The 20,071-nt window shown below is 43.8% G+C and overlaps 2 protein-coding genes across 2 annotated transcripts in view; one reads left to right on the top strand and one right to left on the bottom strand.

The window, feature by feature from the left end:
* Nucleotides 1–2,259: 2,259 nt before the first annotated feature.
* On the bottom strand, nt 2,260–9,349 carry LOC311165060 (uncharacterized protein). Its single transcript, XM_084224790.1, has 4 exons — nt 9,248–9,349; nt 5,112–5,555; nt 3,412–3,553; nt 2,260–2,360 (listed from the first exon to the last, which is right to left on the bottom strand). Exons 1-4 carry the CDS (start codon nt 9,339–9,341, stop codon nt 2,351–2,353), a joined length of 690 nt encoding a protein of 229 aa, XP_084080916.1. The 5' UTR covers nt 9,342–9,349; the 3' UTR covers nt 2,260–2,350.
* Nucleotides 9,350–12,170: 2,821 nt separating this feature from the next.
* Nucleotides 12,171–20,071, top strand: part of GRAMD1C (GRAM domain containing 1C) — a 51,353-nt gene continuing 43,452 nt past the window's right edge. The window contains 3 exon segments of the mRNA XM_084227193.1: nt 12,171–12,393; nt 12,396–12,427; nt 13,672–13,800. Coding sequence (XP_084083319.1) covers nt 12,261–12,393; nt 12,396–12,427; nt 13,672–13,800 — 294 coding nt within the window. The 5' untranslated portion in view covers nt 12,171–12,260.

Below are 20,071 nucleotides of genomic sequence, written 5' to 3'. Positions count from 1 at the left end.
ACACTGTTGTGGGTGTTTGCTACAGGCCGCCTGAGCAGGCAGAAGTGCCTGAGGTCTTCTACAGACAGCTTGAAGCAGCCTCACTGCTTGGCCCTGGTTCTGGTGGGGGGCTTTAACTACCCTGACACCCGCTGGAGAAACAACAGGTGACAAAAGGGATTGAGGGTCTGGAGTATCTCTTAGGAGGAAAGGCTGAGAGAGCTGGGTCTGTTCAGCCTTGAGAAGAGATGACTGAGAGGGAACCTCATCAGTGTCCACGAATAACTGAAGGAAGGGGGTCAGGCTCTGCTCAGTGGTCCCAAGCAATGGAACAAGAAGGCATTGAGTAGAAACTGATGCACAAGGAGCTCCACCTGAACAGGAAGAAGAACTTTGCTGTGCAGGTGACTAAGCACTAGAACAGGTTGCTCAGAGAGGTTGTGGAGTCTCCCTCACTGGAGATATTCCAGACCTGTCTGGACACACTCCTGTGCCATGTGCTCTGGGATGACCCTGTTTGAGCAGGGAGGTTGGAGCAGATGATCCACTGTGCCCCCTTCCAACCTTACCCAGCCTGTCATTCTGTGACAGGTAACTTAAATGATGAAGCAAAGGGAAGATCCTGCTCTAATCATGATCAAGATCTGCTTTTGCAGAAACAGAGGGTTTGGTCTGTGGTGCAGTGGCAACATATCTCCTGTCACCAAATGGCACTTTTTGGGGTTTTTTTTGGGTTTTTTTTTTTTTGTTTTGTTTTGTTTTGTTTTGTTTTTTTTTTTAAATCATAGACTCATAGGGTAGTTTGGGTTGGAAGGAGCCTTTAAAGATTGTTTAGTTTCAATCCCTGTGCAATGAGCAGGGACACCTTTAACCAGACCAGGTTGCTCAGAACCCAGTTGTCTTATCACTTGTGCTCCTGCGTCACAGCACCAGAGACAATTCTGAGCTGTGTTCAAGGGTAAGCAGAATGACACTGGGCTATTGAAGTTGCAAGGTCAGCAAGGATTTCTGACTTCTGCTTACTAGAGGCATACCCACACTTTGCAAAAGAATATACTCACTGCTCCACAGGCTTCAGAGCTGATACACTCCTCTCTGATACCTGTAGAAGATGGTCTCCTATAGTAGCAGTGGCGGACCCAAGGTGGGAATAATGTGCATTGATTCCATGATTGCAGAAGGCTGAACAAATGCTTTATTGAGGTACACTATACTATACTATACTATACTATACTATACTATACTATACTATACTATACTATACTATACTATACTATACTATACTATACTATACTATACTATACTATACTATACTATACTATACTAGAAAAACCCATCACCCTTGCCGGACAGTCCGATACACAAGTGGATCCAATGGGTCAATGAACCAAAACACCACCACCAGAGTGCAATTGGGAAATCACTCTTTGGTAAGCAATCTCCATAACACACTCCACATGTGCACAACAGGTGCAGCAAGTGAAGATAAGAATTGCTTTCTCCGAGCTTTCTCACAGCTTCTCAGGAAAATCCTGGGAGAGAATTAAGCCTCTCTCTGTTCAAAGGAGACGTGACTACCACAGTCTCCTATATTGGCATGTCCCACAGTCACTGACTGCCTCAGAATCAATTGTTGTCACATCAAGAAACAGCTGTGGAGAACATCAGTCATGTCAAGCAAATCCTTCATCTCTCCTTCTTTTTTAAAAGAGTATTAGAGGCTTATATTCAAATGCTACATTGCCTTCTGACAGGAGAAACCAAAATCCCATTCTTTCAGCCAGAAGTCGCTATGTACCAGTGGGCCCTCTTTGCATCTTTGTCACAAGTGTTTAGGCTGGACAAGCCACCAGGAGAAGAGCTTCTTTGGTAGGATGCGCAGACAGGTGGGAGCCACTCCTGCATCCCCAGAAGCAATGCTTTTGATTTTCTCAGGTAGGGGCTAGCACTACATGGGCACCTGGAGCACCTGGGTAGTCTGGATTCCTTCTGTCTGCTGAAACTCAGCTGACAAACTTTGAACTGCACCTTTAAAATAGGAACTAATGGCACAGAGAGACCAGGGTGCCTCATCAGAGTCTAAATTCAGAGATATGTGGCCAAACTAAGTGGAGTTTTTTCAGGTGATAATATGAATTACTTCACAAAAAGCTGCTTTGCTTCTCACTGCAGGAGGATGGTAAATATGCCACTGTGGCTGACAAAGCTGCAGGAAAAAGAAGCTTGCTAACAGAAAGAAAAATACCAAAGTCAACATGTAGAGGCAAAGGCTTTTATTCCGTCCAGAACTCCATTTTTTGGCTTATGGGGTATCAGAAGTTGTTCCACCTGTAGGTTTTGCATATCCCAGCGACTCCTGTAATGCTGTACCTCAAACTATGCTGACAAGAAGGAAAGGAGAGAGAATGAGTGAGCAACAGAGTCAGGAAAACACAATAAACTTTTCCGGGGCTTTCTGGCAAAAGAAGAAGTTGTGAACTCTTAATGTAGAGCATTCGCAGAGGGATGATGCTGTGTTGGCAGCATCAACCTATGGCAGGGAGTGCGCTTCCCAGCGAGGGCTGGAAGATCCTCCCCGGAGAGAGCGGCAGAGCTTCCGGCGTGTCCCTGTCCCCACTACGCTGTCCATCAGGTGGCGGCAGCGCTCCAGTGAACTGCAGGAGCAGCCCTGCCTCCAGCCCTTCGGGGGGGGGATTTTTTCATCAGGCTGAGCAAGATTTTTGAGTGCCAGGAGAAGAGGTGCAAATCAAAGGTCTCCTCAATGAATGCAAAAAGTCAGCTGAGCTCGCTCTGAAACGCATACCACATCTTGCATTGCTCAAAATGGGAACTAAACTTTTTTCAAAAGGCAGTGACAGTCTCCTCAAATTAGACCAGTTGACAGAACAGAAAAAAGCAGGCGAGCTTTTGGGTACATCAGCCTCTTATTGGGGCATATCTTTGGCTCACGTGTGGTGAAAATGTCTGGTTTTCCCAACATTATCAGCTGATCTAACAGAAGACAGATCTTTAAGAAAGGCTTTAGAAACCACACATCACACACCTAAGCCATCATAGGCTTTCTGTACACAAGCATTGCAAGAATACAGATGTAAGCCCAAAATTGGCAGGAGGAAGAACCATCCTTCAGTATAAACATAAAAGAACTGAATGAGTCCTTGGTCTTTGTTGAAAGAAGTTGTAGCATCTCATTGAAAAACTCTTAGTCCAAAGTGGCAATTAAAGATCATATTATTATTTTTATAGGTAACTCATTAGGCCCATTGGTAAAGCTCTACCCAACTTAAACAAAAAACTATTTGAAAAAGTGATGGAACATAGAATCACCTCTGTTAGAGTTTCCTTCACACTGCTTATTTTCTGAACCAGAAAATTACATCTGACCAGAGGAAAGTAAATGTCTAATTTGTCTTTCAGTTAAAACACAGGTACCTTTGGTGAGACTCCTGTCTCATGCAGAGGATGCACTTCCTCAACTGTGGGGTTAAAACAATGATCAGAACCACTATGCCTCCAATACCAGCTGCCACAACACCAATGATTGTTCCAATGGATTCTTCTATACCAAACAAGCCTGGGAAAGAAAGGAAGGCAGAGAGAGATGTAAAATGTTTTCCAGACAAGTATATGCAATGCAGCCAGCATCTTTTCTGCGGTGGTTGCAGAGGAAGCTGCTTACGATGACAACGCAGATGTCTTGTCAGACATGAAATCCCTTCTGCACGGAAGAGTGACTTGCACTACAGAGCTACTGATTTTTTTCATTCCTATGTAGGAACTCCTAAGCAGCATTCCTAAGCTGCTATGCTATCTGGTGCTTTACTAACAGGGCAGCCCCATCACCCCAGAAATCTCCCTCAGAGGCCAGACACTGGGATGCTAAAAGAAGCTGCTGCTTGAGTTAATGGGACTCAGGCCTGCATAATTTATTTTTGAAAGGAAAAAATTTTTCTGACAACTTCAGGAAAACCATTGGCCCTGCTTTCTACTTCCAAGGGAGACAGCACCAGAGAGCAGAGAGCTCCATTGAAGTCCTTTCTTTGACTGGTTGCTCTTGGGACTGTCGCATGACAGAGATGGCATAGTGTTGAAATTATGCATTTCATCATCTCAGGAACACAGAAAGGCAATTATGCTGGCCAGAGTGCAGACTTTTCAAGAGTATCCTGTGCTACTGAGACTATGAGATCAAGCCAACAGGAGACCTCATTAGACACATGACCAAAGCCCTTGCAAAGGGGCACAGTTTGCTTGCTTTAGTGTTACAGTTGAAACTGAGTAGTGTTATAAAAATTAGTAAATCAGGCTCAAGAGGCCAAAGGCTTAGTGAATCTTGGTGAGATAGAAGCTTTGGTGATGAAAAAGAGGAAAATGGCACTTGCATAATTTACTCTTGACACAGAAAGATGCATTTTTGTTAATTAGATAATAAGATAATAACCCTTCTAATGTGTTGACTTTTTGGGTCTGGAATCTGTTTAGCCTACATAAAAGGAAAGTTTGACATTTCCAGCTGCTACAGACATAGGAAGTTACCTCTTTACTTAATATGCCTAGTGTGTATCTGTGGGGCTAAGAAAACATAGCATGGCACTTCTAATGCTACTTTAATGTGAATGAAGTTAATCAGAAATTATATAACGATGATATTATCTATGATCCTCGTGATTATCGTGGGATTACTTATGTCATTCAGAGTTAAGGAATGACTATGCAAGTTAGTGGGTTGGAGAGAAATAACGTCCAAAAAAAAGAGGTCTAGAGCTGTTCCTTGAGATGGCACCTTGTCACCTGTCACTCATGGGGGCTCTGTCAGAGCTGTGAGTACAAGGGGAACTTGTCTGACTGCTCCATTCTTTGCAGTGACTTTATTTTTATGGATAACATTATTCCTTCTTTTTGTGGTGTAAATGTTCCTCCTTATAATAATACCTGTGATTGTTTATAGAGACAGGTTAACGAATTTTAGCTGGCCTTACAAAAATAATGAGAAATGCTATAGAGCAATTACACTCCATGACACCAGCCCTTACTGCAGAGGCCAAACAGGCCAACTTCTCTCTTTCTACCAGTGTGCAGACCAGCTTTGGAGGAAAAACAAGGAGGAAAAAGTAAATAACTCCAAGTATTACCCAGAGCCTTTCTGATCCTGAGCTTTGTGCCATCTCCGATCACCACCTTCCCATCCGGAAGTGTAACCTCACAGAAATAAATACCATGGTCACTGGTTGTCACATTGAGGATAATCAGGGAAACATCCCCTTGGGACAAGTCTCCACTCATGAAGATCCTGGAGTTATTTGGCAAGATGGTCACATTCTTTTCTAGCAGGTCCATCTGCCCCTTTTCATCTTCTTTGTACCATTTCACCATCAGGTCGGTCAAGGAGGGATGCTGTGGACTGTTAAGATGACAGTTCAAGACCACAGTTTCACCCTCTTTGGCTTTCTCCTTGGCTGGTGTTTGAGACACCAAAAGGTTCCAAGGCTCAGGTGTCAACAACAAAGGCTGTGCTGTCACATGAATCACAGCTGCTGCATTTCCTTTGTCTGTACCTCCACCGGTAACTCCTACATCTGTACCAGGAAAGAGAGAGAAGAGGACAGCTGAGGGTGATACAATTATAAATGTCCCTGCTGCTCCTGACCTCTAACCAACACAAAGAATGGCTTCTGGAATTAGCACGTGAGGGCAGTCATTGTTATGATGATAGGGATTTTCTTCCTAGTTTCTGCTTAGATTCCTGCTTCCTTCTTGTATACAGACAGGCCTTTTCCTGAATATCAGCTCCTTTCTACTGCCATACTAGAGAAAGGAAGACTAATGCCATCATCTAATGGCTTTAGTTGAAATTTAGAGTTCAGTCAGCCCCATTTCCATCTGCAACACTATCCTCTTCTTCCTACCCTGAAAAGTCTCAGGGCCTGATGTTCCTGCCTCAAATGCTTTTGAGGCAAAGCAAAAAAATGCATGTACAGTTATACACTGGCAGTTCTATTTTGGAAAGTACAGTGAATAAGTGTGCATCTAATGCAACTGCCTGCATCCCAAAACCTAATGTGGTTCTTAGAATTTTTGTCATGCACTTTCAGTTACAGGACAAGAAATCTTGAAATCGTGGGAAGACTCTCCATTATCAGAGACTGAACCCCTAACAGATCCCAGTCTGGGGGACAGAACATCAGGCTTATGCTCATACTAAAGCTGAGGGGGACAGCTATTCTCTGTGAAGGGACTGTCTCCAGCTAACTTTTGTTAGAAAAACATGAACATGTCTGTAGCAGACATTTCAACCTGCCTTCTCATACTCAGGTGCTAATCATAGTATCATATCCTTGAGCTAAGAGTAGTGAGAGTGGATCTCATTTCTGGAAGCAAGCCTGGGCACAGAAAGTGAGAGGAATAGTTGCTGTCTCAAAAAGAGGGAAAAGCAAACCCAAAAATAAGCTTTTGCCAGGAAAGAGTTTGGACCAATTTTTGGAAAAGGCTCTCTGGTTTTATTTTCTTCAAGTGAAATAGTCTCCCTTTGAGCGAGTTGGTGTCCTCTCAAGGACTGCAGACACTTCTAGAGTGAAGGTCCTGATTTTCTGTTGTCTTGAGTCTTTCATTACCATCCACAGAGTGTGAAACACTATTGTGTGGGTCTAGCAAAGCATCACAATGACAATAGACACTCTCTGCTCAGGGACAAATGTCTCGAGGCAATGGAAAACCAAACCCCTTTATGATCAGCTTGAGAGTTACTTGAACAGCTCCTCCAGGCATGCTTGCACATGGAAATCACAGTTGTATTCACAGTTACTATTATTTATGACTCATATGAGAGTGGAAGATTTCTGTCAGTTAGCACGGCCCTGTTGTTCTGGGAACCTTACAAAAGGGTGGGGTATAGAGAGTTTAACTATGAAACAAGAGAGAATTCATGGGTGCAAAAATACAGGAACTATAAACTGGCTGTGAAACTAGGCAACAACAGAGCACGTGAAACACCTTATGAGCTGTTTGGCGCTTGGTGCTTTTACCTCAAAGTGAAAATTTTAGAACTTAGAACTGGAGCACCAACCCATAGGAATTGGATGCCTGAGAATTAGGTACCCAAACATACTTTTTAATCCGGTCTCCTAAAATTAGTAGTTCTTATTAAAGGTACCAGGCGAGATATTATCCTTCTGTTCATACTTAATCTTACCAATGAGCCCACTGGAGCTTCTTGGGCAAATCTGAGGTCCAGATCTTCCCTGTCCAGTTAGATAAGTGTATTGAGGCAGTAGTCATAAAAGTTGAAATATCTTGACAAGATACGTTGAGGAAATATAAAGTATAATTGAAATAACTGACAAAGCTTGACATATTACAGGTTTTGTGCATAAAGCATTCTGAAGTGATCTATTTGGTTATTTATTAGAGTGAATTTGAGCAGTTTCATAATGAGTACTCTTTTAAAATCTCAGTTTATTAATAATTTTCTCCACTGGATAACTGCTGCTTTAGCTAGTGTGTGCTACTGCTACCTTGTTTTCAAGGAATGGCCACAAAATTTCTTCTCTGCTACAAATATTCCAGTCTTGCCATATGCACCCCTGTAACACAACTGTAATTTTTATTTCTTTTAACGATGCAAAAGGTGTACTTTTTACATAGACACTTAGTGGCAAAAAGAATGTAGCTGAGTAGGAACAATGTGCTTTGATGTTGCCTCTGTTCATCGTGAGTTTTATAAGCCTCTCCTACCATGAAACAATAGTCATGATATAATAATTGTCATCTGTTTTATTTCCACATATTTTATTCAATACAAATCATGTAACTTAAATAGGAAAATTAAAACAGGAAAGGAGTAGGCTGTCTTGTTTCATCCCAGCTCTCTTTGGGGGGTTTCACTGAGAAGGTCACAGCGCTGCATCTATTTTTTCCCTCTTTCTTTTCTTTCTTTTTCTTTTTTAAGGCTGCAAAACTGGAACATATTAGTTCACTGGTATTCAGTTACACAATGCCCTTATCGTTTTGGCATCTGGCAGTACACCATGCCAAATGCTTTGCTGACTCTGCTTCAAAGCTCTTTTAAAGTCAATTGCTTCGTTAGCAGAGTGATGTGTAGCTCCCTTGTCATGGGGGTGGTGGGGCTCAAGCCCATGGAGAGGAATGCAAGGCTTTGTGGTGAAAGCACTTGAGCTAGACAGGGTACAGGGGTACAGAGAAAAGCAGCACGGATGATCTTGTCTGGACCTGGACAAACGATTAGATGATCTAATAGGTCATTGTCATTAAGTCAGTTCACATCCAGTTTTCAGCCACAAGGACAGAAAGCTCTCAGGGACTCCCTGCAATGGGGCAATGTGCTCTGCATTTGGCAGTACCAACAGGGCACCTACTAAAGCCCTCAGCCTCCCCTTTATGTAACCTGCACATTAATACTTCCCTGTACAGCCATATCATACCTGTAAGTGAGAAATACACAATGCAGGCTAGAGGAGCTGGGGTGACAAAAGGAAAGAATAAAATACAGCTGCACTCTCTTCCTGTCCTGGAGCCTCATTTAAGTCTTTGGTTTCTGCAGTAAATCTGAGCAGCCCTGCAAGCTTCTTCTGCCAGCTGCCAGCAGCATGGGGGAACCACAACGGTGTGTGGAGGTCAGTGCAGAATTCTACCTTTCTAGTTTAGACTCCTCTCCTACATTCACACTCAGTAGTTGGAGGAAGGGTTGAGGGCAAATAGGGCTCAATTTCCAACCCACAAAAAAACCCCTCTGTTGATGAAATTACTATCTTTCAGATGGTTTTGTTTGCTTTAGATCTCAGCTTCACACTCACACGGTGCTGTGCCATGAAGGTGCTTTACAAACTGTATCTGGCTCTCAGACATCTATGATTAAGTGATCAATGACTGCACATTGCTGCTTTTAATTTACATGACTTTTGCCCTGGCCTGAGGTTGGCTCTCACAAACAGATATGAATAGCTACCTTGTGACAATAACTGGTGGCTAATATATCAGATAAACAAAATAGAAATGAAGTTTCTAGGAATGCTGAGACACATCTTGGAAAAGACAGGCAAATACACTATTTCTGAACATTTATACTAGATAAACAGGAATGTATCGAAAGAGAAAAGTATGTTTTAATGCAATGCACAACTGATACAATTTCCCTGCACCCTGAGGAAGCTCTCAGTTGAAAGTTGCATTCTGAAAATAAAGAGAACTTCTCAAGCCAAGCTTCCAAGAACAACCTATTTCTTCTAATTAAGGAAGGTGGTTTAGTACTCACCCACCACCAAGTAGAAGATGAATGAAGATACTGCAGATCTATAGAGTTTCCCAATGTGCTGGCTCATGGTTGCTGAAGTACATGGCCTCACCATCTCTCCCTCTGGTAGTATGGGTAAAAAATATGTGTGTATTATAGCAACAGGACCTCACATTCTAACTAGTGAATGTCACACTTACTAAAGTTACCACAGCTTTGAGCTCACAGTGCTCTGCCTGCTCCTGGATGAGAGCCACAGTGCAAGTGACAACAATTATTTCCCCAGCGGCTGTTCTGATCTTTCTCTGAGAACATGTTGAAAATGCTCTGAGAGCAGAGGGAAGATAATTCACTGCTTTTTGCTTTTGGCTTGTATAAACCACAACTTTGGGCTGGGTAGAGAATATCCAGATACTCCAAAGGAGACCTCTCTTCTGCTGAACCCCTCCCTAGTAATGGTGAGAACACAAAGAGCACTGGCTTAATGAACAGCCAGAATCTAATGCACCACACTATCACCCTAATGCACCACAAAAGGAAACTTCAGGAACTCAGTATCTTTGTGGCTATATGCACATGGTGTTTACAGGTTAAGTGTATTCCCCAAAGTGTTTTTTTAGTGCAGAACAAATTCTTTTTCATCAAAAGTTGACTACTTAAACTCTACTTATATTTAAGTAGAGCTTTCTATGCAACTTGGGTGGAGGGGAAAACTGCTGGAGAGGGCGGCCTCTCTGCAAAACCAGCAGGTGTGCTCTGAATTAGACTGTGTTTATAGAAGGCCCACACAGAGCAGGACCCTGTGAGAGGAGCTGCAGCACCTCCAAGCCTCACCTGTACCACCCAGCCCTGCCAGCCGCGCTATACCTGTACCAAGCATGAGCTACTGTCACTATTTGGCTGACACCTCTTCCCTCAACTGGAGGATTAGGGATTATGGCATACTTTATCTAATGATCTTTCATATCTTCAAAACTCTCCAGGTAATGGAATTGTGTTTGAGTATCCAGTAAAGACTCAATTCCATAACTCTTAAAGCACAATGTAGCTGAGAGAGGCATGAGTATTTCTGCTTTTCTTTGCATTTGAAAGCACAAAGAACCCATAACTGATTCACAAAACTTGGCTGACCAAACAATGTCAAGAAGAACAGCCCATTCCTGGAGTCACCAGTTGTCACTTTGGCTTTGGTGTGCAGATCCCAAAGCAGTGGCAACAGCAAAAGCAGGATGGGCTAGAGGGAGTATGGTTAAAAGAATCTAGGAGACAAATACTTCTCTGAAACGGCTTGGGAGAGTGGGAAGGCCGGTGATTACCAGGCAGGAATCATATTAGGAAGGGAACTGGGACCAAGTACAAAGCAACAGAGCACTTCAAAAGGAAGATGAAAGTTTGTGAGGGTCTTCTGAAGGAAGTACTGCCAAAGTGTTAGTGAGCAAAGCCAAAATATCTGTGAAAGGAAAAATCAGAGGAGTGAGTCAAAAACAATGAAGAGTTTGATGAGGGAATAACCAGTAGAGTCGAAGGCACCTGGCAGATCAAGAGGATTTTGGACTGAGTGAGTGGTTTAGAGTGCTGATTGTGACTGTGCGTCAGAGGAGTCGCGTGCAAAGACGGATCTGAACCAAAGGCAACCCAAACACTGCCTGATTTAAACCCAAGAACTTGGTGTGCTTCAACACCAAGTATTTGGTGTTGCCATGGACATACCACCATTACTCCTGCAAATGCTATTTATGTTCATGTCATCTGGAACTAGCAATTCTCTTGTGAATCCTCCATTAAGTAGGTCATGTGCCAGGTCAGTCAGCTTTTAACTGAGGGAATACAAAGAGTTTGGTTAGTGCTGCTGGCAGCCAGTAGCTGAACATGAAGCTTCTCCCACTTGAATAACCCAGTACGATTCAGATTTTGGACAAAAAGAAAAATAAAGCTTGAGTGTTGTTGAAAAAAGCCCCCAAAATTCAGGTTTCAGGTGCAAATCAAGAAAGCAAGGAAAAAAAGTGAAACAAACCACATATTCTTTTTTAAGCTCTCTAGTAAATTTTGGAGACTTGAGGTTGCTTGCATTAACGCTGGCCTGTCTGGGCCAACAGCTGGGATGGGGTGTCACCCACAGGGACGTCAGGCACTTTTTCTAATGTAGCAGTGAGCAGGTATCACAGCGCCCTGAGATGTCCAAAAGGAGCCTCCACACATTTCCCGGGGAAGAGGCAGAGAGACAGAGGACAAGAGAAGGAAGTAGCATTGACACAACAGGCTGCTTTAGCCATCCATCCATCCATCCATCCATCCATCCATCCATCCATCCATCCATCCATCCATCCATCCGCCAACTACCTAGCAATGTGACTTCTTTGCACCTCATAGGGCTCTTTCTTCTCCTGTGAGGAGAGCTGAGGGTGCAAACCTTCAAGCCGTGGCCACTCTGGTTGGGTCCCCTGATTCGAGGAGCCCTCCAGGTGCTCAGAGCTTGGGGCAGAAACCACTCGGCGCTGCTCAGCAGCTTCAGAAATGAGACCCAGGGGTTCCTGGGATGAAAGCCCCCTCACTGACTTCCTTTGTCACCTCATCCTCCGCTCGGCCCGCAGCTAGCCTTTCCCCCTCTCCCCCTAGGAGTACCCCGGAGCGGCCTCTCGGCAGCGTTTCCCGTCGAATCCCACGGACCCAGGATTTGGGAGCCGTTTCGCTGCCCGGGCGCTGTTTAACCGGCTGCGCTCACGGAGGCCGGCGGGCGCGGGGCTTTCCCTCGGGCAAGAGGCAGCGAACGTCGCCCCCCCCCGTCCCTTCCCCGCAGCCGGGAGTTTTCTCCTACTATAGCCCTTAAACTTTCCACCGGCGCGGCGGCTTCCCAGTTAACCCTTGCGGAAGCCGCAGAGGGGTTGCCGCGGCCGAACGAGGAGGGCACCGGAGGCGCCGTAGCGCTCTCCGCCCCCCATGACGGCTCCCCCTCCTCGGGAGCAGCGGCGCCGCTCGCCCCCGGCAGCCTCCTCCCGCCGCGGCCCGGCGGCGCGGCCGGCGCCGGCCCCTTTAAATGGCGGCCGCGGCCCCGCCGTGCGCCCCGCGCAAGCAGCTGGCGGGCGCCGCGCGGCCCTCGCCCCCCTCCATGGTAAGCGCCGCGCTCTGCGCTCCCCGCCCGCCCCTCCGGCGGGCTCCGTGCCCCCGGCCGCCGCCCCCCCGGGCCAGCGGAGGGCCGCCCAGGTAGGTGCGGGGGGCGGCAGCCCCGCTCCCTTTCCGGGCAGCCACACGGGCGGGCCCCGGACGGGCGGCGGCGGCGCGGCCCCGCGGCCGGCGCTGGGAAGCTCCGCCGTCCCCACCCACCTCCGCAAAGTTTTTGGGGCGAGGCGGGGCCGGGGACAGGGCAGCCCTCGGGGTGCCCCGATGAGGGGGCGGCGAACGCCCCGCGGGGTCCGCGCAGGGAGGGTCTGGGCTCCCGGGAGAGCCAGCGGGGAGGCGGCCGCGGGGTTGCTGGACAGCCGCTGAACCCCGGCGTTTGGGTGGGCGGGAGTGGGCGAGCAGCAACTGGTGGAGGTTGCAGCGAGTGCGGGTCTTGGCGTGGAAAATCCCCTCGGGGGCAGCTCGGCTCTCATACCACGTAGCCCGGAGTGTTTGTGCCTTTGCCTCGCCCCGCTGTCCCCTCCGCAGCCTGTCCCCAGCCCGGGCCCCGGCAGCGCTGGGCGGGATGGCCCAACGCCGTCTCGGTTCTGAGTTGGTTTGGAGTTGAAACCCAGCGTTACCTCAGCCCGGCGGATCCGGTAGTACAGGCGGGCTCACTGGTTAGGGCCCCGGGCTGGTTTTGTACCGTTTGCTGGCTGGGATGGCGCAAGTGACATTCTGTGGCTCAGTTTGCCTTCATAAAGTAAAGCTGACTTCCAAAGCGAAGAATACTGATAACAATGGAGAGTGCTACAGAATTAGAAAATAGTGCTGCTTATTGTCTTAATAGTGAGTGATAGGAGTCAAATTATTTCTCTGAAGTGTTTGTATTTATGTGCATTTTATAGTGTAACTAACATTAAGTATAAACACTTGATGTATCAGTATTATAATAATATATGTCAGTCCTCTGGTAAAAATGCTACATCTGTATGACCTTTCTCAAGTTCTGAAAGGTCTCACAGGTTCCTGAGATGTGCTGCATGTTAGGCACCAATGTCTTGTGTTAATATTATTTGAGTTCTAAGTATCTGTGCAGGTTGGGGGGACTGTGCTGGAAATAAAATACTTTGGTAAAAAATGTAAAATATAATTAAATATAGTGTAGTCTAAGCAGAACAAAATAAAACAAATGAAAAAGCTGTCAGTGGAAGTGTTTCCATGCCACTTACCTTGGTGAAACTACCATGTCAGGTTTCATTTTATATACAGCTGTTAAATGGACTAACCATCTTGTTTCACCTTTCTCTACTACTGCTGGATTACATACCTTACTTCTTTGTTCACAGGAAGTTCATGAAGTGGATCATGGTCTTATTAACCAGCTACTTGCTGATTCAGAGGAGACTCTTAATTCATGCACAGAGAAAATGCAGGGTCCTGCTCAGTATAGCTGGAGTGCTGACTGGAGTTTTTGGGTAATGTGATTGAGCTCTCTGCTAACTTGGTTTTAATTTATAAATATAATACATGCCTATTTCAATTTACATATGTGTGTATACGTACAAGCTTTATATCCACAGTTCTCAAGTTGCTTTGTAGTCATGAATTACTAAAGTGTTCTCCACCCATGTAGTGAGGCAGGTAATTTTATCATTACTGGCTTACTGAAGTGTAAGGTGAGACTGAGAGGGGGTGAAGTTGTTTATCTGATGTCTCAGATCAAGTTAGTGACAGATCTTGTGGCTTCTGTGCCCAGCCCTGTCTCCCAGTTCCTGGCATGAACCCATGCCAGCCAACCCATGCCAGTGTTTCTTATGCCTATAGAAATACATTTTTGATGTGCTGTTGCTTTTTAAGCGTAAGGGCTGAATTCTGATTCCTCGTATTGGTTGGTGGCTGTGAATTGCATTCTTAGTGTTTGTTTTTGTTAAGTAAACATATTTGTTTTCCGCAAGAGTAAATAATCTTCCTGTGTTTTCTGTAAAAATTTATTTTGTGAATAAAAAAGGCAGAAAATAGTAATTGCATTTTTTTTTTTCCTTTCTGGGGAAATGCCTGACTGAAAGCAGAGTGTGTAATAAATAATAAGTGCTTATTTCAGTACTTTTTTTTGGTAGTTTTTTTTTTTTAATGCCTTGAGAGAAGGTGAATGTGTATGTGTGTAGACTTGGAGCGTATGTTCTGCTGTTAATTTGGTGCATGGATTGTTATTGTTTGATAGGGAAGGAGACCACGTGTGCATGGAGGCACAGGCAGGGTAACAGGTGATCTTGTGGGAGACATGGAGTGCCAGAGCTGTGAGGAAGGCAATCTGACTCAGGTTCTGTATCAGGTGTCCTCAGTACATCTGTGTGCTTCATCTCATAGAACATCATCTGGTCCGCAGTGTCCCTCTCCTGATGAGGTCGTCACAGTGCTCATTGTGTTTAGCAGGTGAAAGATTGACTAGCTGGTGAAGGACAGAAGGAGTCCATGGCAGAGCTGTGAGCAGAAGCAGGGGATCAGATTTTCCAACTCCTTGTTTATAAATCTAGCTTGTATGTTTTCATCACTCCTCTTCACAAGCAGATGTCCTAATGGTCAGGACATTTGTTTTTGCATTTCAGGCCATAGGAGATATCCCCTCCAAATGCATGTGTACTCTTAAAAATACAGTAGTAATCTGGAGCCAGTGGAAATGGGACAGGACTAATAAAATCCCAGCAGATCATAGGCTTGTGTTGCTGGAGTGAGTTCTTGGGGTGTTCAGTATTTTCTTCTCTATCCCTACAGAGACACAGTGTTCCAGGGCTGTCCTGCCTGTGCTCAGCTGTGTGTCTGTACTTGAGTCGATAGGAGGTCATGCTGTGCAGACATTGCAACTGCCAGCTATGTTCTTGTTAGGTGGCAAATTAGATTGTGTAAGCTAATGCTCAATGGTTTGTATACAACCACTTATGCAGGTGGTATTTTGTGCAGGGAATAAACCTGTTCAGGTCTTGGTGTTGGGTTGTTTCACCTGTAGTTAACAACTCAGTGTTTCCTTGATAGGCCTGGTGATTTAAAATAAAGTTATTAGGGTATTCTATATAGAGAATGTAGATGTGCTTTGCACTCTTAGGTTTGAGACACATGCTGAAGGCTTGAAGTTTCTTTGGACAGAGCTTTGAGCCTGCAAAGTGCAGGATATTATGTGTCCTCACAGTGCCACTCTGCTTCCTGTAGTAAGTGTGCCTGTAACTTCAGGAGAGTGGGATCCTTCAGTGTGGTGGCAGCTGCTGTGTGAGGTGTTTTTCACTATGATTAAATGATTATCTTCTGTCTGATTTATACTCCAAGACCTTCGTATGTGTTTGATGTTGGTGTTTATCTGGTTCTGCAAACATGACCTTGCAGTTAAAACAACGTAATTGCACAAATACTTCCCTCTTGTAAGATAATGCTGTGGCTAGAAATGTTGTAGCCTTACCGTCTGTCACAGGTTAGTTTTAAAAGCCTGTACCAGTCTGGTTGCAGGAAGCCATGGTGCTTATTTTCTCAGCCTCAAGGCAACTGAATTGTAAAGCAGCAAGAACCAGAAAGTCACAAATTTGAGGTGAAAATTAATTAATTCTATTTAAAATGTTATGTCATTGGCATCTCTCCTTGCTCTTGACAGAAAATGTTTCAATAACTTGCATGGTTGATGATCAGCTGCTGACTATTAAACCAAATTGTTAAATCTTCCTGAATTCTGAGTCATAGTAAATGTGTAGGTGACAGCATGGAAGGCAACCTGTTGCAGTGTGTGAAGTATGTGTCACTAACATTTGACAAAGGTGATCTTAGTGTCCTGTGGCAGGTGGGGACCTGTTATGCTTGTTCCCACTCCTGAGTCAGTAGAATGGAGGAATTGCTACAACAGCAGGACTAGCCTCTGGTAGCATCCAGGGATCAGCTTTGTTGCCGTGGTTATTTGCTTGGAGAGGCTGCATGTTTCCAGCAACTTAGGTTTGCTCCAAGGGTTCATTTCTTCTGAGGGTGATGTACTCTCCTTTTGCTGATGATAGAAACCACATGTGGATGTTACAGCCTGACTGGTTTAAGTTCAATTTTTCTTGGATTGAGTGGGAGTAGGCAGTTGTGCCATGCCTCTGGAAGTCAGGCCAGGTATCAAGAATGCTCAATAGGTGCTGTGAGCACATGTAATTAGCAGCAGGCTAGGGTTGGCAGCCTCTGGGACACAGTCTCTCTCCTGGCTATGGTGAGTGGGGAGAAGAAAAGGGAAGCCAAAAAATTATCAGGGAGGGAAGAAGATTATCCTACTATTTGGAATTTTTCTCATCTCTTAAAAAAAAACCCACTTTGGATATCTTTATTGAAAATTTTGAGAAATAATTCGTTTTCTCTGTTACTGTAACCAATTCTTAAACTGATAGTATTACTGACTGCTATTTTTGATGGTGTGTCGTGGGATATTTTTTGGTTTTTGTTTTTGGGGTTTTTTTCCCCCCCCCACCTGGAGGTGGACAAAGCTGGACTTCTGTAAACTCACTGGAAGAAGAAAAAAAGATTGCTTACAAACTTGGGCTTTGCTTACAATCTTGGGCTTTCTCTCTCCACTGGAAACTGTAAAGCTTTTATCTCCAGTTGATTAAATAGTCCTAGTTTTGGCAACTGCGAATATATGATGAAAGTCAAAGATGATTGGAAATTATTTTATATCTGGAAGCCCTATCTCAGGATTCTGAATTCACCTTTTTATCCTTTTTTATGCCCTTCATACTGAAATACGGTTCAGTTTAATATCCTTGGAAGAAGAAACCTGTGAAAGCCTTAAGTATTTTCCTACCATAGTGAAGAAGGTAAAGGTGAATGAGCAAGCTAATGAAAAAGATCCTTGCATCAAAAGTGAGGGTGTTGTGTCTGGGAACTCTAGTTTGTATTAATGAACAGTCAAAGAAAGTTCATGTATCTCTACAGTAAGAAGAACGCCCATGAAAAAAAAACCCCAAAAAGTAAGTCCTTCCCTTGGAATGAAAAGGTAGGTGGAATGAGTGGAAACCAAATGAGCATCTCAGAAAATTGCTTGTATCTGGAGGCTTCTTTAAGAACTTGAAAATGTGAGATGTCAAGGAGGTGTTGAAAAGAAGATAATAAAAAAGGCTTAAAAAGGCAATTGATTGGAGTACAAGTTGAATGCCAGTTTAAAGAGTTGGTCAGTGTGAAGGAGTTTGAAAATAGAAGCAAATGATTGATTCAGTGAAAATAAGCCTTTTACTTTTCATATTATGAAAGCAACTGAGGTTGCACAAGTGGAGAAATTATTTTGAATTTTTACACGCATGGATCTGGTTTCTACAAGAAAGAACTCGTCTGTGAGTGTGTGACAATATGTATGGCAAGAATACAGTAAGCATATATAACTCAAACCTGTGCAAGGAGGGATGCAGATATATATCACAATTTGGAAGATAACTTATTGAAGCACAGAAACAAATTTAGGCACTTTGGCGCCCAAGACTGGTAGGATTAAATGAAATATTTCTTGTATCTGTAGTTGTTTGAATCCTCCCACCTTTCTCTGAAGACTCACACCACTCTTGGAATGGCTTACTGGGCTGGTTGAAGTGGTAATTGTTTTGGGGGCTGATATTTAAGGCCTTGTGACAGTAGCTCTCTATTATGTTGTATACTTGGTATGTTGTTTTTTCTTATCTGTGTCTCCAAATGTTTGGGTTGTGGATGAGATACATCAATTCTCTTGACATTGGAGGAGGATTTCTGGCCTCCTTTTTATTTGCTGGTATGAAGCAGTCTGCTGAGATTGATGAGAATTGGTTAAATTAATTGCTGTATGTCTACAAAGAGAATTAATTAATTAATGCTTAATTAATGCTTAATTAATGCTGCATTTTGGTGTTTTCTTGGTTGGGCTTTTGTTTATTTGGTTTGGTTTTTTAAAATGCCCTAGCTTCAGGACAAATAGCTTTGGCTGTAGTTGTAGGACTGGCATGTTGTTTGTTTACCTGCCTGGAATCTCCAGAAACAGGTACCTTTTTTCGGCCCTGTGATAGCCCTGATTATACAGCAGCAGTGTTTTAACCTTGTAGGAAGACACTGTAGTTCTAACCAACCCTTGAACATGGGTGATTAGGTTAAAGGGGTTTTCTCCCTTCCTTTTTGTGCTGGGAATGTCTTTAGTGCTGTTGATGCAGCTCCAGACTGAGCACTGAGGTAGATCTGCTGGTTGACATAAAATTTCAACCAGTTCTAAGCAAAGACTGCCAGTGGTGCCCTGTCAAAATAAGCTTTTGCCAGCTGCAGCAATAGGTAGCATTAATTATTACTTTACACATGTAAATTAGTCTAGAACCTGAAGATTAAGTATAAAAAGTCAGAAAGAGAATACTTCAGATTTTTGTGATGTACTTATTTTTTTCTAGCCATTGGGAGAAAAACCATTAGAAAGGCAACATGGTTCAGGAAATCTGCATGAAATTGGAATAGTGATATCCTTTTAATGAAAGGGAAGTCCCTAATGCAGAATGAGAGCTTTAAAAGTCAATTCTAGGAGATGGAAAAAAGATTTAAAAAAAATTTTTTTTTTTTGGTCTTAGTTGTTTGTTTACAGCTTGTATTTCTGCAAACAGGTAGTGGTGTAGCACTGTCTTTTTCAGGTGTGCTACTGGTGAACCACGTGTATATAAGGAGATGAAAGAAGACAGGTAGATAAAACTGTGCAAGATATGATTGTTTCGTGGTATATTAAGTCATTAGCAGCAGCCAGGAGAAGTTTTGGGGCAATTGCTTGGTGAGTGCCACTTCTCATAGAATTTCAAGTGCAGCAGGGCTAATTGCAGGCTTAATGAGATGACCAGAGTAATTTATAGCAAAGCAGTTTATGTAATTGGCCACAGTCACTGCTGCATTATTATCTATGTAGTGTTGTGGTTTAATACGCTCCTTTAGGTTTTCACTGTAGTCCTGATTGAAAGTATTTATGTCTCCTTGTATGAGTTGCTGAAAACTAAATGGCACCAAGGGGAATTACTACCATGGTGATTGTTTCCTTCGTGATTTTTTTTTCCTGATTCTTGTTTGGGCACTGTTACTAAACTTAAATGTACATCAGAGGTGCAGTTACAGAGAGGCAGATTTTACTGGCACGGTAGGGAGGGAAATGTTCAGCTGAATGCTGCTGTTCATTTGCTTCTGAATTTGGCTACTTTGACATCAAATAATCTTGGTGGGACTCTGTTGCAGGTAAGGAAGATGAGTTGAGAACTTATGTCTTGTAGTTTCCTTATTGTATAAGGCATTTTTCATCGCCCTGAAAACATCTGGGGTTTCCCTGTGTCTGTTAAATGGATCAAATAAGTCTAAAGGCAGGCAATTTTTTTGTATTACTTGGGCAGTGTGCAGTGAAAGATGAGGTGAAAAACAGATGTTCTTAACCAATACCATTGGCTACTTGTTTCATACATGTGCTATCAAAACAAATGTGAGTCAGATGAAACTGCTGTTCGGAAAGGAATGTATTTTGTCATTCAAAAGGAAATAATCTTGATTGGGCTTTTAATTGCCATTGCATCATAATACTTAGTACACTTCTGGCTGTCGAAACCTGGACAACATAGTTACAAGACTCAAAATTAGCCTGGGGAGTAGACAGATTGACTTGAGCTAGAGTGTAACTTTGTGCTGGAGGATGACAAACTCACTTCAAGTGCAATTAAATGTTAAGGTAGTGCCGAGTTCATCTAAACACACTTGGTTTATTTCTAT

The sequence above is a fragment of the Fringilla coelebs genome, assembly GCF_963513975.1.
Source record: "Fringilla coelebs genome assembly, chromosome: 2".
NCBI lineage: Eukaryota > Metazoa > Chordata > Aves > Passeriformes > Fringillidae > Fringilla > Fringilla coelebs.
This window is presented reverse-complemented; position numbering and strand designations above follow the sequence as displayed.

What these genes read in the sequence shown, in the direction of transcription:
- LOC311165060 (XM_084224790.1), bottom strand. Translation starts at nt 9,341, where the DNA reads ATGGTGAGGCCATGTACTTCAGCAACCATGAGCCAGCACATTGGGAAA. An exon ending in CATCTTCTACTTGGTGGTGG is followed by an intron (nt 5,556 to 9,247) that starts GTGAGTACTAAA and finishes TTCCTGGTACAG; the next exon opens with ATGTAGGAGTTACCGGTGGA. An exon ending in CAGGATCAGAAAGGCTCTGG is followed by an intron (nt 3,554 to 5,111) that starts GTAATACTTGGA and finishes TTTCTTTCCCAG; the next exon opens with GCTTGTTTGGTATAGAAGAA.